A 16672-nucleotide genomic window follows, 5' to 3' on the forward strand; every position below is an offset into this window, starting at 1 on the left:
ACATCAGAAATCTGAAGGCCCATAGGGCATAGCAGCATTGGAGCCCAAAAACAAAAGAGAAAGGGCAGGGATATCACCATGAATAGCTCCTAAATCAGGGTGACAGAGGTTATCCATGTCCAACACAACCAAGACCTCACAACCGACAAGAACAGGCAAAATACTTTGTAACCCTGTATAGCAGAAAATAGGTCTGTGTCGACGCTTATTAGAAACAATTATGAACATACACCATATCCCTTACTGTAACGAAGGGCAGGAAATCCATCCCAGAGTATATCATGGAGAAAGGAAAGGTATATGGCAATTGATTGCCCCCAAATCTGGTTAAGTGCAGGTAACATGGTGAAGCACCCTAAAAATAGGGCCAGTAGATATTATCTAGATCCCTGAATAACCCTGAAATCTGCTGTAAGAACACAGGCTGCCCCATAACAGCAAAAGCGAAGGGCACCCGCAGGTAATAGAAACCTACCGCTAAAAGTGAACAAACACCATCTGTAACAAAATGCGAAACACAGATGCTGTATGCAAGTCTCCTGATGGAGAACTCTGTCCTAATATCTGGAACCACCCCTGCCTATGCTGTTTGATTTCCGCCCCAAAATCAGACAGACAGATATATATTATCTAGATCACTGATAAGCCTTTTCATCTGGGAGGAGAACACAGGCTATCCGCATATGCCGAATGGGAAATACACCAGCAGGTCAAGTGAGAGATACTGGCAGGTCACAAGATACGAAAAACAGATGCCATGAGCAAAAATCCTGATGGATATCTGCAGGGACGCTGTGTTCATTCAAGTACAGGTCGTATATAAGGAACCTGTCAACCCGTACTCAATCGGAGAGAGCACCCACAGCAGAGCTTCACACCCCTGGGGTGGGGGGAGAAAAAGTATCAGCCATTCTTCTTCATCGACTCTTACCGGGCTCACCATTACCTAAATGCAAGAAAATGAGGTGTATGACTCTTGCGCCAGGACCCTCGGTGTGACTATGGGAGAAAAAAACCTCCCAAGTTATGACATGACAGGTAATGTGAGTGGGAAAAGGTGCAAATGGTAGTGAGCTTCATACCCCTGGGATACCCAGTTTAAGTCCACTCAAACAAGTGTGTCCCAAAATCTTTACATGCATGTGCTGTTGATCTATGCCCTAATGCTATTGATGCAATGTTCATTCATAGGTTCCTGGACAGAATAAATTGCCCTCAATGACTTTTTCTCATTAGGGCTATTAAAACCCTTCTGTTGCTTAGCCTAAGACTGTAATACGAATCTGTATCCAAACACAGGCAGAGAGAAAGCCATGAATATATTTATACAGATGCCCCAACAGAAATTGCTAGAAGATGCCCCCTAGTCTAAGACAGTGGCATAGCTAGGTGGGGCCGCGTTCCCTGCCCTGAACTCTTTCTTCCTCTTGACATCCTACACATTCCTTTAAGTGAAACTAAGCATGCTCAATTTCACTTAAAGGAGCGTACACAGGACGTCAGCAGGAAGAAAGGGCAGTGAACGCGGCGGCTCCGGAGACCGGTGCTGAAGAAGGCTTCAGCTGGTGGGGGTTGGGGACCCCCCACCAGCAACCTTTGCTACTGTGGGGTGCGGTGAGGGGAGCGATGAAGCGGTGAGGGGAAGCAGCAGGGCAGCAGACTAAAATGTGCCCCCCATCTCGGGCTCTGGCCCCCTCCCACTGCAAGGTCTGGCTACACCCCTGGTCTAAGAGACACACAGGAGAAATAGATTGAGGGGGTCCTTTTACCAAGCGGCAGGAAAAAGGGCCCTGTGCTAGCGGCAGGGGCCATATTTCCCCATGCGCTATGGCACTTTTTACCGCAGTGGGTAAAAAGGCCTCAGGCATACATGACCATGCAGTAAGAGAACTCTTACCACATGACCATGCGATGGGAGCCCTTACCGCCACCCACTGAGGTGGCGATAAGGGCTTCCTCGCTAACTTGGTGGTAACCAAGCAGCGAGCGGCAATGCCCGGTTACCTCTATGCTACCAATATGCAAGCCATTTCCAGGGGGTTTTCTTTTTCCACTGGAAATGGCACGCGCACAGGGTGGAACTACTGCCAGTAGTCGCACAGGGCCAGTGGTAGTCCCGGAAGAGCAAGCAGTAAGCCCGCTTTGGGCTGCTTACCGCCACTCTGTAAAAGGGCCCCTGTGGGCTGTGACAGAGGCAGGCTGTGAGCAAACAACAGCAAGGACACAGGCTATGAACAAGTGAAATTGGTTGGAGAAAGAGATGGATGGTGAGAGAGCCAGATCTCTGCAGTAGACACCCTAACCCTAATCCACCTTTCCCCACCTTTGTTGTGATCTAGCAAACCAACATCTTGCAAGTAGATGTTGCATTCTTTTGGCATTCCTCCAAAAATTATTGTTTATCTTGATGCTAAATTGATATCACTAGAAATAAGGGATGTGCATTTGTTAGCATGTATTCAGTTCATTTTGGCATCTTTTAAAAAATTAGTGCATGCATAATCATTTGTACGAGCATAAACATATGAACTAGTGCATGTGCAATTGTTTTTGCATGCACTAAAATGTTCTAACACATGTACAAAAATGATTAAGGTACTGCAACAAGTATAACTGAACCAGCCTGCCCAGATAGAATTACACTAAACTGCAGACAGTATGGTCTAAAACAAGGGGGTCCAAGTGTGGTCCTTGAGGGCCACAATCCAGTCGGATTTCCCCAATGAATATGCATGAGATCTTTTTGCATGCATTGCATCTATTGTATGCAAACAGATCTCATAGAAGAAATCCTGAAAACCCGAACTGGCAAGAGCCAAGGTTGAACACCCCTGTTCTAAAACTTGTTTACTGATTTTTTTTAAATCTTACCATAAAACCTGACAAAAGCCATGTTTTGGGAAATATCTGCATCAGGGGTAAAACAATTTCTAAGTACATAAGTATTGCCACACTGGGACAGACCAAAGGTCCATCGAGCCCAGCATCTTGTTTCCAACAGTGGCCAATCCAGGTCACAAATACCTGGCAAGATCCCAGAAACCTCAATATATTTTATGCTGCTTATCCCAGAAATAAGCAGTGGATTTTCCCCCAAGTCATTTTAATAATGGTCTATGGACTTTTCCTTTAGGAAGCCGTCCAAACCTTTTTGAAAAACAGTCACAGCGTACCAAATATTGTAGCAATTGAGTTGATCGATTAACCCAGTTTAGAAATGTTTGTTAGTAGTAGTAGTATTAGTAGTAACCTCACACACCTTGTAATTTATGTCTCATTTTTTCTTTCAATGCTACCTTGCCAATATACTCCAAGAGGTGGGAGAACAGTGTAGTATTCAAGTCTCTATAAATTGGTTTCTGTAACAACTAACGGAGAGAGTTTGATGTTATTTGCTGAACTTTGAATTGTATGTTGGATCCAGTTACTACGGGATGCAGTGTATTACACATCCAGTTATTTAACGACCCCTGGCACAGGTGATACACCAAAACACAGCATGTATTGGGTCTCCAATAAAATTTGCTTCCTTCACCCTTTCTTGTGGCCAGCTTCACTCCTTTTTTGTGTAATTTATGAAATCTGTCCACAATGGTAGGAGTAACTATAATTTCTTGTGTTTTATTTCATGGATTAATAACAGGAATTTCCTTAAGTACGCTAGATCTCTCGTCAGCATCACAATTTTGAAACAAAATAGTTGTTTGTGTAAAGAGAGTAGATTTGGGGAGGGTTTTACAAACAGATCATGTTATACCAGTAGATTAGGGATGTAAGTGTAAAAAGCGAAAATTCAATTTGTTTTCAGACCATTTTTGAATTTTTGTCTGATTTTCAGATATTAAGTTCATTTCATAAATTAATGAAAAAGTTGATTAACATGTGCACACCTTGACAGTTTGATGGTTGAGTTGGAAAGATATTTTATAGCTTCATTCTCCTTATTGGAGGTGCTGTTTAAGTAAGGTCAGATTACTACGTAAACCGCAATGAGCCTGCATTACGTGGGAAAGCGCTGGGTACAAATGTAATAAATAAATAAATAAACGTTTTAGTTACACCTATTGCACTGAGAGAGCCAGCTGCATCATTGAAGGGAGACCCCCCCCCCCCCCTTCCCCATTGCTCAAGAAACTGGCTGATTTTTTCAGTGATAGTCCTGGCTCTCTCAATAAAGTTGGTTGGTTTGTTTGTTTGTTTTTTTTTACAATGCAGAGTCTGCTACTAAAATGATAAAGATCACAGACTAATCAAGCAATCACACTGAGGAAGAAAATTGATGCTGTGTACAGGGTCGGGACACTCTACCCATTCTGCTGAAATAGAGAAATGAGCAGTTGAGAGGGAAGATTGAGATTTGGGAGGAAGGCAACCTGAAGGCTGAGAACTCTTCTGAGGACAGATTAAGGATGAGGAGGGGATGAATGAAGCTGAGAGGGTTCGAGGAGGGGATGAATGAAGCTGAGAGGGTTCCAGGGTGGCACTTAGTGGGATAATGTATTGATTTTATTTGTTGCATTTGTATCCCACATTTTCCCACCTATTTGCAGGCTCAATGTGGCTTACATCATGCCGGAGGTGCGTTTGCAGTCTCCGGTGTTTACAAATACAGAGTGATGTTGAGATTAGATAAAGTTCATGTGGGACAGCCACATAAGGTCATTGAACAGTGGGAGAGTTGTGTTTGTGCATTCTGAATTCTAGTGTTGTTGTGTTGCAGAGATCAGGCATTTGTTGGGTTGGTAGGGTATGCCTTTTTAAAAAGATGTTTTTAGTGTTCTATGGAAGTGTAGGTGGTCGTATGAGGTTTTCATGGCTTTTGGTAATGCGTTCCACAATTGGGTGCTTATGTAGGAAAAGTTGGATGCGTAGGTTGATTTGTATTTGAGTCCTTTGCAGCTTAGGTAGTGCAGGTTTAGATACGTTCGTGTTGATTCGGATGTGTTTCTCATAGGTAGGTCAATGAAGTCTGTCATGTATCCCGGGGCTTCACCATAGATAATCTTGTGAACCAGAGTGCAGATCTTGAAAGCAATGCGCTCTTTAATTGGGAGCCAATGTAGTTCTTCGCAGAGGGGTTTTGCGCTATCGTATCTGGTTTTTCCGAAGATAAGTCTGGCTGCCGTATTCTCAGCGGTCTGGAGTTTCTTTAAGGTTTGTTCTTTACATCCCGCATAGATTCCATTGCAGTAGTCTAAATGGCTTAGTACCATTGATTGTATCAGATTGCAAAATGTTTCCCTCGGGAAGTACTGTTTCATGCATTTGAGTTTCCACATTGCGTGAAACATTTTCTTCGTTGTGGATGACACTTGGTTCTCTAGTGTTAGATAGCAGTCCATTGTGACGCCGAGGATTTTCAGGCTGCCTGAGATAGGAAGGGTGTGGTCTGGAGTGTTTATAATAGTGGGGTTGTCCACGCTGTGCTGAGATGAGACGAGACTGTGTTTTTTCTTTGTTGAGTTTCAGTTGAAATGCATTTGCCCAAGTGTCCATGATGTTGAAGCTGATCTTGATTTCGTTGGTGATTTCAGACAGATTTGCTTTGTAAGGTATGTATATTATGACATCGTCAGCACAGATAAAAGGGTTAAGGCCTTGGCTGGATAGGGTTTTGGCTAGCGGGGTCATCATTAGGTTGAAGAGGATTGGTGATAGTGGTGATCCTTGTGGTACTCTGCAGTCTGCTTTCCACGGCGGTGATATGTTTGAGTTTGATATTACTTGGTATGTTCTCGTGGTTAGGAAACCTTTGATCCATCTTAGTATATTACCACCAATCCCGAACTTATCTAGTAGTCTTGGTATTATGTTGTGGTTTACCATGTCGAATGCACTAGACATGTTGAATTGGAGGAGGAGGATGTTATTGCCTATTGCTATTTCCTGTTTGAATTTGGAAAGGAGAGTGAGCAGTACTGTTTATGTGCTATGTAGGGGACAGAAACCTGACTGAGATTCGTGTAGAATTGAGAATTTATTTATATATTCTGTGAGTTGTTTGGCTACCATGCTTTCCATCAGTTTGACTGACATCGGGATGGATGCTACTAGACGGTAGTTATTGATTTCATTTGTTTTTTTCATGGAGTCCTTTGGTATTGGGGTGAGAAGAATATTGCCATTTTCCTTAGGGAAGAGACCTCGCTGAAGCATGTAATTTAGGTGGGATGTGAGGTCTGGTATGAAGCAGTCAGAGGCGGATTTCAGTAGGTAGTTGGGACAAGTATCTAGTTTGCATTGAGTGTTGGAGAACCTGCTGATTGCCTGCGCAACTATATCGATGGTGAGGAGGTTGAAGTTTAACCAGATTTGGTCAGCCGGGCATCCTCCATTAGTTGGGTCCAGTTCATTAAAGAAGTATTCGATGTCAGTGTTGTTGTGAGGTAGTGTGTTGCGTAGGTTTATAATTTCTTCATAGAAGTTCTTGGCAAGTTTATCTGCGGATGGAATGGCTGTTTTTGTTGTTGTGACCAAGTTGGTGTCTAGGAATTTGTTCACGAGTTGCTATAATTTCTTCGTGTCTTTGTAATCTGTCCCTATTTTAGTTTTGTAGCATGATCTTTTGGTCTTACTGCGTAGATGGATTGAAGGAAAGAAAGAGGATTGAGGGAGAAGGGGAAAGAATGAACTGGTAAATGAGCAGGCACACTCACGATATAAAGAATATTTGGGAAATTTTGGAGCTCATTTTCAAAGCAGACATCCCAAAATGGCCAGAAAAACATCCATCTACCAAAAATGTCTAAATCACGATTTTTGAAAAGGCAGAATTGGGACTTTTTCACAGAGTTCATCCAAATAGCAAAGGGATGCGTTGGAGGCATGTTTTGAGTGGGACAAGGGTGGGCCCAAAATTAGCACGTCTTTCAACGATAATGGAACATGAAAAATGTCCATGGCACAAAAGAAGGACATGTTTGTCTAGACCTGTTTCAATCATGTTCAAGTTACAAAATGGTCCTTTGATTCACCAGATGAACACTGGAGGTATTAACGCATAGTTTCTCTTTAATCCCCCAGTGGTCACTGACCCCCCTCCCACCCCCTAGAAGGTGATAGTGGATACCAGGCTGCCTGACAGCTGCAGGTATCATGGGTACACCCAACAGAGCAGCAAGCTATTTGCATGAACTAGGGTTTGATATGTGCATATCCTGACTTTATAAAATGGAGAATTATTACATTTAAATGCCAGTTTATACACATATCAAATGTGAATAGGGCTTGTAAAATGAGGGCCTTAATTTCACTTTTGTTTATAAACTGGCTGCAGCCATTAAGTAAATATTCTTATTATAAAAGCAAAACCAAGGCATTCATATCCTCTGTTCTTTGAACTGTGGCAAGATGCCACTCATAAACTCCACAACAAGTCCATAATAAGACCGCAACTGATGTTAATAGCTGAACAGAGACAGAAAATGAACCATGCCTGTTCTATTAGTGAGGCTTAAATTAGACTCTCTAAGTTGATTTCCCCCATATTGTAAACATAGGATTAAGCAATATAAATACCAGAAGATATTCAAGATGTGCACATACAAACCCTTACTTTTTCAAATTGATCTCATTGTAGTTGTGCACCGTCACTAAGATCTATAGGCTGCTGTGTGTATGAAAGGTAAATCCATCTCATCATTTATATGCACAAGAATGTTACAATTAATTTTATAAAATGCTAAGATATAAAGCTGACACAATGCAATGTCTTTCATTTTTCTATCATTGCCATATCACATGTTTATAGTTATGCTGAGAGTAATTTTTCCTGCTTAGCTCACAGACTTGCATACATTTCTTGTGGAAGTTTTGGGCAGATTTCCTGGGTTGCTCTATTGTTTGTGAAGTATGTTTAGCTTATATAATATGCTGGATGTTCTAGTCCTGACACTTTTCAAGGCTTGGTACTCAAGGTTTGCTTTTCAGATATTATGGATCCCTTTTACTAAGGCGCATAGGTGCCTCCGCATGTCCAAAGCGCGTCAATTTGGAACTACTGCCCAGCTACCACGTACCCCGGGCAGTAATTCCATTTTTTACACGTGTCCGATACGCACATCCAAAACATTTTTTTATTTTCTACTGCATGGCGCTAACCGGGCGGTAATCAGCAGTGTACACACGCTGACAATTACTGCCCAGTTAACGCATGAGACCATGCCACTAAGTCAATGGGTGGCGGTAAGGTCTCGGGCCCAAAATGGACACGTGCCAATTTTTATTTTGCCACAAGTCCATTTTCGGCCAAAAAAGAGAGGCTTTTTGCAGGTGCGCTAAAAAATGGACACGCACGTCCAATACACGTGCCTACAACAGCCAGGCCATTTTTCAGTGCACCTTAGTAAAACGACACCTATATTCTCTACTTCTGTTTTTGCAGTGCATTTTGTGGATTTATGTTGTGATGTTTTTGGTTCATTTATTATGGTTGCTTTCCTTATTTCTTTAGCATTTTTTGGCTTGACTAATTTTATCATGCTTAAAATATACGGATATTTACAACAGGTTCCTTTCCCCTCCTTTATTGGGATATTTATCCTTTCTTTGGCTCCATATTCTGGTCTATCCTTTTCATCTATCTACCTTTCAAAGTAAGATGACTAGGAGGGGCATTTTCAATATGACATCTAAAACTGACTTTGGGCGTTTTGCTGAAAATGTACAAAAATCAAGTAGTGAAAATTACCATTTTCAAACCACAAAATGTCTATCTTTTTTCTTTGAAAATAACCATTTCCTAGATGTTGTTGTGCTTAGTACATCTATCTTTTTGTATCATTTTCCAAAAAAAAGAAAAAACCCCCGAAATACAACATCCAAGTAAAAAATGCACAAAATCAAGCCATTGGGATGTAAAAGCTTTCCTAGTAGACTGGCCACAAAGGCATCCCAGCAGAGCAGTGGGGCACCCTAGGGGGCTCTGTAGTGGATTTCGTATAAAAGGTCCTAGGTACACATCTCACCATTGCTCCCTTACATTGTATGGTGAGCCCTTCAAAACCCACGAAAAATCTTCTGAACCCAACTATACACCACTACAATGGCCCTTATGGCTGCAGGTGCCACCTATATGATGTTTTGGGGTTTTGTTTTGTTTTTTGGAGGGCTGACACTTTTCACCACAAGTGTAATGGTTAGAGTGGATTATGGGCCTGAGTCATCTTATCTACAGTGCACTGCACCGACCACTAGACTATTCCAGGAATCTGATTGCTTCTCTAACAGGACTGGCCATAACATCTGAAGCTGTCATACAGGCTGGTATGTTTATGTTTCATTTACATCTTTGCAGGATGGGAGGGGGGTCAGTGACCACTGAAGGAGTAAGGGGGTACAGTGGTCATTTGGGGCACTTTTGTGGCTTATTCGTTAATAAAACAGATGTAGACCAAAACATTCAACTTATAGCCCTGAATGTTTTTGTTTTGTTCCATTATGGCAGAAAAATGTCCAAGTGTTAGGAATGCCTATATCCTGCCCTTTACAGGCCCCTGACACAGCCCCTTGTGATTTGAATGCACTTCTGATGGACTTCACAGAAAAATGTCTAAAAATTGGTCTTGAAAATACCAATTTGAACGTTTTTGTGAGAAAAACCTCCAAGTGCAGATTTATGCCACTTTTTTTGGACATTTTTCTCTTTTGAAAAAGAGCCCCTTAATCTGTTTGTTGGCATTTAAAAAGTTTTAATGTTAACCATTATGCATATCTACACATTTCACATGGAAAAGAGATATACTTGTTTTTTTCAAGTTATTGCAGCCACAGTCCTTGGATGAGGACAACGTACCAGAGCTTTTCTTAAAACCCTTCATTTGCTGAACTTAAATCCAGCTATTACATGTCAGCATTGTGTTATGTCTATGATTGTCTCTTTATTCATTTGAAATGATATTTCCCATGCCATTTCAGGTCATTTTTAACCCCCCCCCCCCCCTCCCCACACAAAAAAAACAATCTGAGTTTTCCTGTATATCCATTGATGCACACTGGTGCAGAATAGTGCACAATATTGTTCAAAGAATGTGCCTATTACTCAATAGAGTACATTATCAATAGACACACTATTGAAAAATAATGCTAACTATTGCACAATACTGTATACTACTGAGCACTACTAAGAAATAGTGCACACTAGTTGAGCTATAGAATGGGTTATTTGAGCAAGTGTGCACTATTGACATTGTTTCCATAAAATTGAAAAGCAGATAAAAAAATTACTTAAAGGACATAGGAAACTAAACAAAATGAAGTATTTTGTTCTATACACCTCTAACCACAAGGGTCTATTAATACTTAATCTATAGTTCAATTTATTTTAGCTAATGATTTGATGTACAACCTTGTGAACACAGACAGGTTACAAACAAAGGGCCCCTTTTACTAAGCCGCGTAAGAGTCTACGGACACACAACTTGCACCAAAATGAACTTACAGCCCAACTACTGCATGCCTCTTGCGGTAATTTCTTCTTTTAATTATTATATTTACATATTATTACAACTCAAGAGAGAAATAATACAGAAATTGAAAAATCAGAATCATACAAATAGCAGTATGTGTCAACATTAACAACATTGGCAACAATGTGAAAATTATATTGACTTCATCCACAATATATTAAGTAATTTGGATCCAAGATAAGAAATAAAGCAAGAAATGAGGAAAACTAAATTATTGCAACCCAGCAGACTCACTCCAGCCTATCTTACAGTGCGTTCCTGTGGCTTAAACAGTGATTTTTACCTCCTCTCTAGCCAACAAAAATTCTTCCAGTTGCTTGGGATCAAAGAATTGAAATTGTTTAGATTGAAATAATACACAACATATACAAGGAAATTTAAGTACAAAATTAGCGTCCATGGCCAAAGTCCTTGGACGCAAACTCAGAAAGGCCTTATGCCTTTTCTGCGTTTTTCTAGAAAGGTCAGGAAATATTCTAACGTTGGATCCCAGGAACTGCGTGTCTAAATGTGGAAAGGAAAATCTCAATACCGTATCTCGATCTATCTCCATAGCAAAGGATACTACCATAGTAGTTCTCTGAGTAACCACTTCTAGTGAAGTTTCCAGAAAAGGTTCATGCCATCCCCTTCTTCGTGTTGATCTTGAGGATTCTCACCAACTAATTTTTTGAAAGTCTGCAAATACTGTGCACGAGTTATAGCAGGCAATAAATCACCCGACATTCCCAAAATTTCAACCAAATATTTCTTTTAATATATCTATTGGAGCTATCAGTGGTGACTTGGGAAAATTGGTTAGTCTCAAATTAAGCCTCCTAGCCTGGTTTTCTAAATATTCCAATCAACAGAAAGTAAAATTCTTTTCCTTAATTGAGGCTAATCCCAAAGATTCCAAAGTCAGAATTTTTGTATCCAGAAGTTTTATTTCAGTGATCTGTTGGGTAGTTACCTATAATTGAGTAAGGACTGCTTCAGACAAAACCTTAATTTCACTAGTGTTTTTTTAATGTCAATGTTTGTAGAGAGGAGTGCAAATCAAATATCAAGTCCCAGAGTGACTCCACTGTCACTATGGCTGGTTTTTTCAAAGCCCCAGAAAAAATACCAGGAGTGGGAGAATTCACAGTCTGAGAGTACTTACTATCTGTTGAGGCAAAACTTGTGGTGAAATATAAGTTTCAAACAGGTTGGTCTTTTCGTTCTCCCTGGATGTGGGCAGGTTCTCTCCCTGCTCAATCAGTATCTCAACATTCGGAGTACCGATGGCAGGACTTGCAATCACAGCGTTCCTTCCTGGTTGTGGGGGAGCTGCACATAGAATGGGGCTTAAGGAAACCCCGTCTTCACTACTGGCCAAAACCGATGCTTCACCTCTGATAGAGGGAGAAGTCTGCGTGGGTCCAGATGTCAGCCCAAATCTCTCAAGTGTCGTCTGCTTTGGAAGGTGGGTCCCGGTGGGGGGTCGAGGGAACATCCCGAATCTTCCCTCTCCTTTTCCCCATTGTCAGGGAAGCAAAGAGCCGTTCCATGCAGCGAGTCAAAGAAGAGAGTAGTTGATTGGGTCTGTTGCACTAATGCACCACGGCGCCATCTTGGATCCCTCTTGCGGTAATTTCAATTTTGGAGCGCATCAGCTATGCGCATCTGAAAAATACTTTTTATTTTCGGATGCATGTAGCGGACACGTGCCAAGTGGCATCGGACGTAAGTAGGTCATTACCTTGCAGATTCTTTACCGCTAGGTCTATGGCTGGCGGTAAGGTCAGACACCCAAAATGGACGCGTGGCAATTCTGATTTTCCCGCATGTCCATTTTTTTAAAAGGCATTTTTGGTACGTGCACTGAAAAATATTTCTGCATGCGCCCAAAACCCGCGCATACACTACCGCAAGCCACTTTTTACCGTGGCTTAGTAAAAGGACCCCATAGCATTCTCAGCTAAAAAAAAACCTGAGGAAGACTAGAACAAGGAACCAAAGCTAGGTCTTGCCACATGGCTTACCCCATATATTTCTGACTTAGCTGTTGGAAGCCAAATTCCCTCTTCAAGTCAACTGTGAAATTAACCCTGAAAAGTAATCTTAATAGCTATAAGAGACAAATGCATATCCTAGAGACAGAATAAATAGCAAATATGGGAAGCTATGGCAAAACTCAATGAGATATAGAGGTGCTCATTTTCAAAGCACATAGACTTACAAAGTTCTCTAGTAACATATTTAACTTAGTAAGTCTATGTGCTTTGAAAATGAGCCTCATTGTCTTCTGTCCTGGAGATTTTTAAGAACATAAGATTTGCAATACTGGGTCAGGCAAAGGGCCATCCAGATCAGTAAGTATCGTTTCCAAAAGTGGCCAATCCATATCACAAATACTGGGGGTATAGATTTGTATGCTGCTTATACCAGAGATAAGCAGTGGATTTACCCCAAGTCCACCTTAATAATAGTTTATGGACTTTTCCTCCATGGAACTTATCCAAACCTTTTTTAAACCCTGAAACACTGACAGCTTTTACTACATCCTCACGCAATGAATTCCAATACTTAATTACAGTGCAGCACCGTTAGTATACACACCGTTAAGGTGCCTGACCATTTTATATGCAGTAATAACTTGCCTCGTGGGACTCGAGAATACACGGTAGACTGTACTGGAAATGACCTGGCAGTAGCTACAACAAACTTCCTTGGCTTGGAAAAGAAGCAAAGCAACATCTTTGGCGCTATAATATTTCATTATTATCCTGCAATAAGCACACCGATAGTACGCGGTTACATAGCCATGCCTCTGGAACATCGCGTACTAATTGTGCTCCACTGTGTGTGTCCAGTGAAAATATATTTTCTGCTATTTGTTTTAAATGTGCTATTAGTAATTTCAATGCATGTATCCAAGTCTTTGTACTTTTTGAAAGAGTAAACAACTGATTCACGTCTACCTAGATGGTTCATTGGTCTGACCCAATATGGCTATTCCTATGTTTTTGTGTGGATACCCCTTCCACTGCTGAATATCAGCCCATGATGCCTGTATACTTTCTGACATATATTAGTACAGCATCATCTTGATTTATTAGATTCATTTGCGGAGAGAGTAGACAGAATAGAAAGGCTATTCCTCAACTTTAAACAATATTGCTTCCTAGGTACTAAAATAAAAAACAGAATAAGAAACTATTCATTATTTGCTCTAACTACTATGGGAATTATCTAAAGCATTTTTACTGCAAATAGTGCTTTAAAGATTGCATGCAAGTATGCAGTTTTTCATTGACAAATAAATATGTCTTGCTGTTTCATTTAATGCAGGAAGAGTGCATTTCATTATCACAGCTTTCTCAGCTTGATGTCCTTATTAGGGCCAGGGTAAAGGTCTTAGGTGCTCCAGGCAAGCCTTCAGCTCTGATGCCCTCCCTTCACTTAACGTTAGGAGGTCCCTCCCCCCAATAATCAGTATCACTCTAACACTACCCCCTCCAATAGTAATCTGGGTAAATGGGCTATTTCAAAACTGGCCACCTGTCCTGCTGGTTAAACATATGCTGTCTTGTCTCTTTGAGTTTGTGAGGTTGTCAGGGTCTATTGTTTTGCTTTGACATCCCTCAGAAGCTGCTGCACTAGGCAACTGCCTAGTGATACCTAATTCTCGATCCAGCCCTGATCTGGGGAAGTATCATAAGAACTACAATCCCACCACTTATTTATACTTACAACCTGATCCTTATCATGATTCACATTATCTAAAAATCTACATATTCTTTCTTCTAACGTGAAAGCAGTCTTTGTTTGTACCAAATTGCTTGCAAAACACCATTAAAAAGAGAACTGATGACTCATTTGTAGTGCGTATTTTTCATCACCAGTATTTCCAGAGAAAAGTGCAAGTTATTGTTGTATTCATCTCAATTGCATCTGTTGTAGCAAAACACGTGCACCTAGCACAGGATCTTTACCTATTACCCAAGAGATTATGAGCATCTCCATCCATGAGAAGCTGGATGTTTTCATCCTAAACAGCTGTTTCGCGTGATCTGTGCTCGTTTCATTAGGACGGAGCTTGGTGCCTTCGAATCTATCGGCTGCATTCAGGACCAACAGTCCGAGGAAAATGGTGAAAGAAGCTGCATGTGCTACAAACTTCATAAAGGGTCCACGCATGATCTTCCCCAGCTGAAACACAGACGACAGAGCATAGGGAACACATCAGCACTAAATTTATACACCATCCCCCCAGATTCTATATATGGTGCTCAAATTTAGGCTCGCTGCCAAGAAGTATGCACAAATTAATTGATTAACAAGCTCTGGGCCATCAATAATTGAATGATAATCGATTATTGATGGTAACTGGCGCTCATTAAAATTTGTGCATGCATCTTGCTGCATGCTATTCTATAAGGCAGGGCGCCTAACTCCCATAACACCAGCCATAGTGTAAGTGCAAGCAATAAGTGTGGCAGATACCCGTGTAACAGTATTCTGGACTTTATACATGTAAGTGGGAACCCCCACCTATGTCCTGCCCATGTTGCTCCCCTATGTACGTCCCTCTTCATAGGATCTTGGATTCATATGCAAAATTGAGGGAATAACTTTGGGCGACCTATACAAAATCCTGCCCCAGCTAAATTTAGGATGGCAAAAATGCTACCCTGTCTGGAAAAATAAGCATAATGGGATCTCAAGAATGGAACAAGTGTGCTTTATTAATGACCTGACATGGGCCGTGTTTCAGCGTCATTAACTCCTGCTTCAGGCGATAATTTGAGCAATACTATGTGCATGAGTTTTTGGTGAAAGAATTTACACCAGGTTTCAGCAGGAAGTCCACGTGCCCAAAGTTGGGCGCAGGAATCCACATTAAGAGCTATTTCACAAAGGGAGCTTAGCACTAAGCGATCTTTATAGAATTGGCACTGAGAGGTGAATTCTATATATGGCACTGAAAAAATTAGTGCCAAAACAGCGCAATTCTATAAGCTGCTCTTAAAGTTAGGTGCGGTTTATAGCTTAGGGCTTACACCCGGGAATTGTACCTAAATTTAGGCATGGTCATTTGCACCAACTGGAACATACAAATTAGGCACATATCCCCCCTCATTCTATAACAATGCGTGTAAATTCTAGGAATGCCCCATTCCACCCATGAACCTCCCATTTCCACGACCCCTTTTTGAACATGCACATAAATTTATATGTTTATCTTTCAATTAAATCTAATTAGTGACAATAATTGGTTAAGAAGTCAATTGGTGCTTATTAGCTCATTATTCAATTAAATTACACACACAAATTGGGTGTGTGCTCAAATTTGCGTGAACAATTTAGAGCAACTTTCTATTTAATTTAGGGGGTTAGTGAAGATCTTAACGGTGCCTAACTTTGGGTGTCATTTACTGTATTTGTTCCTTTGTATTCTTAAACTATTTGTAAGAGATGCAATCACGATTAGTGCAGACATCCTCAGTTCCTCTAATTACATTGTAGCTCAGGCCATCTGCGCCATTTATTCTAAATACATTATGGAACGTTTGAGAACTCAGAACTCTCTAGAGTGAAGAGAGCATGCAGTTCGCATTCATAACTCCTTTCTGTGTCACATATTTACCTTGCTACATGGCGCAATCCAGTAAGCCATCGAGAGAAATGGAAGTCCTATAGCAACTGCCAGAACAACCAGAAACTTCACTGCAATAGTCTGCTGCCGTAAGCCTGAGAGGTTCTCGTACCAGATCGAAAGAAGCTGTTGTTGACAGTTTGGATGTGCTACAAACTACAATTTTAAAAAAAAAAGGAATGTAACACAAATTGCACTATTCAGACAAACCAAACATATTCTGTCATGCATATCATTGAACATGATTGTGGCAATGACTGCCCAGCAAGAAGATGTCCTTGATTACATACCCTGCCACTGAGGTCTTGCATTTTAACGCCAACCCCATGCAATTTAATTGAATAACGAGCTAATTAGCTCCAATAAGTGTCTTGTTAACCAACCTTTGTCACTATTAGATTTCATTGAAATATACGCAAGTATATACGCAAGTATATAAGGGATCCACACCTACATTTTATGAGCGAGTTCAGAAAAAATGATGGGAGGTCTAGATCAGCAGTATCAAGTATTGCTTTATTTTTCACAAAGGTGTAGTGAATCTAGTTAACTTTATGGTCAGTCAGTGTTGAAAGCTTGGCTG

The 16672-nt window shown here is 40.9% G+C and overlaps 1 protein-coding gene across 1 annotated transcript in view; it reads right to left on the bottom strand.

The window, feature by feature from the left end:
• Nucleotides 1-16672, bottom strand: part of TRPC6 (transient receptor potential cation channel subfamily C member 6) — a 191509-nt gene that overhangs the window by 76146 nt on the left and 98691 nt on the right. The window contains exons 4-5 of the mRNA XM_030200228.1: nt 16081-16245; nt 14426-14642 (exon numbers count right to left, since the gene is read on the bottom strand). Coding sequence (XP_030056088.1) covers nt 14426-14642; nt 16081-16245 — 382 coding nt within the window. The remainder of the gene's footprint in view (nt 1-14425; nt 14643-16080; nt 16246-16672) is intronic.

The sequence above is a fragment of the Microcaecilia unicolor genome, chromosome 4 (assembly GCF_901765095.1).
Source record: "Microcaecilia unicolor chromosome 4, aMicUni1.1, whole genome shotgun sequence".
Lineage (NCBI taxonomy): Eukaryota > Metazoa > Chordata > Amphibia > Gymnophiona > Siphonopidae > Microcaecilia > Microcaecilia unicolor.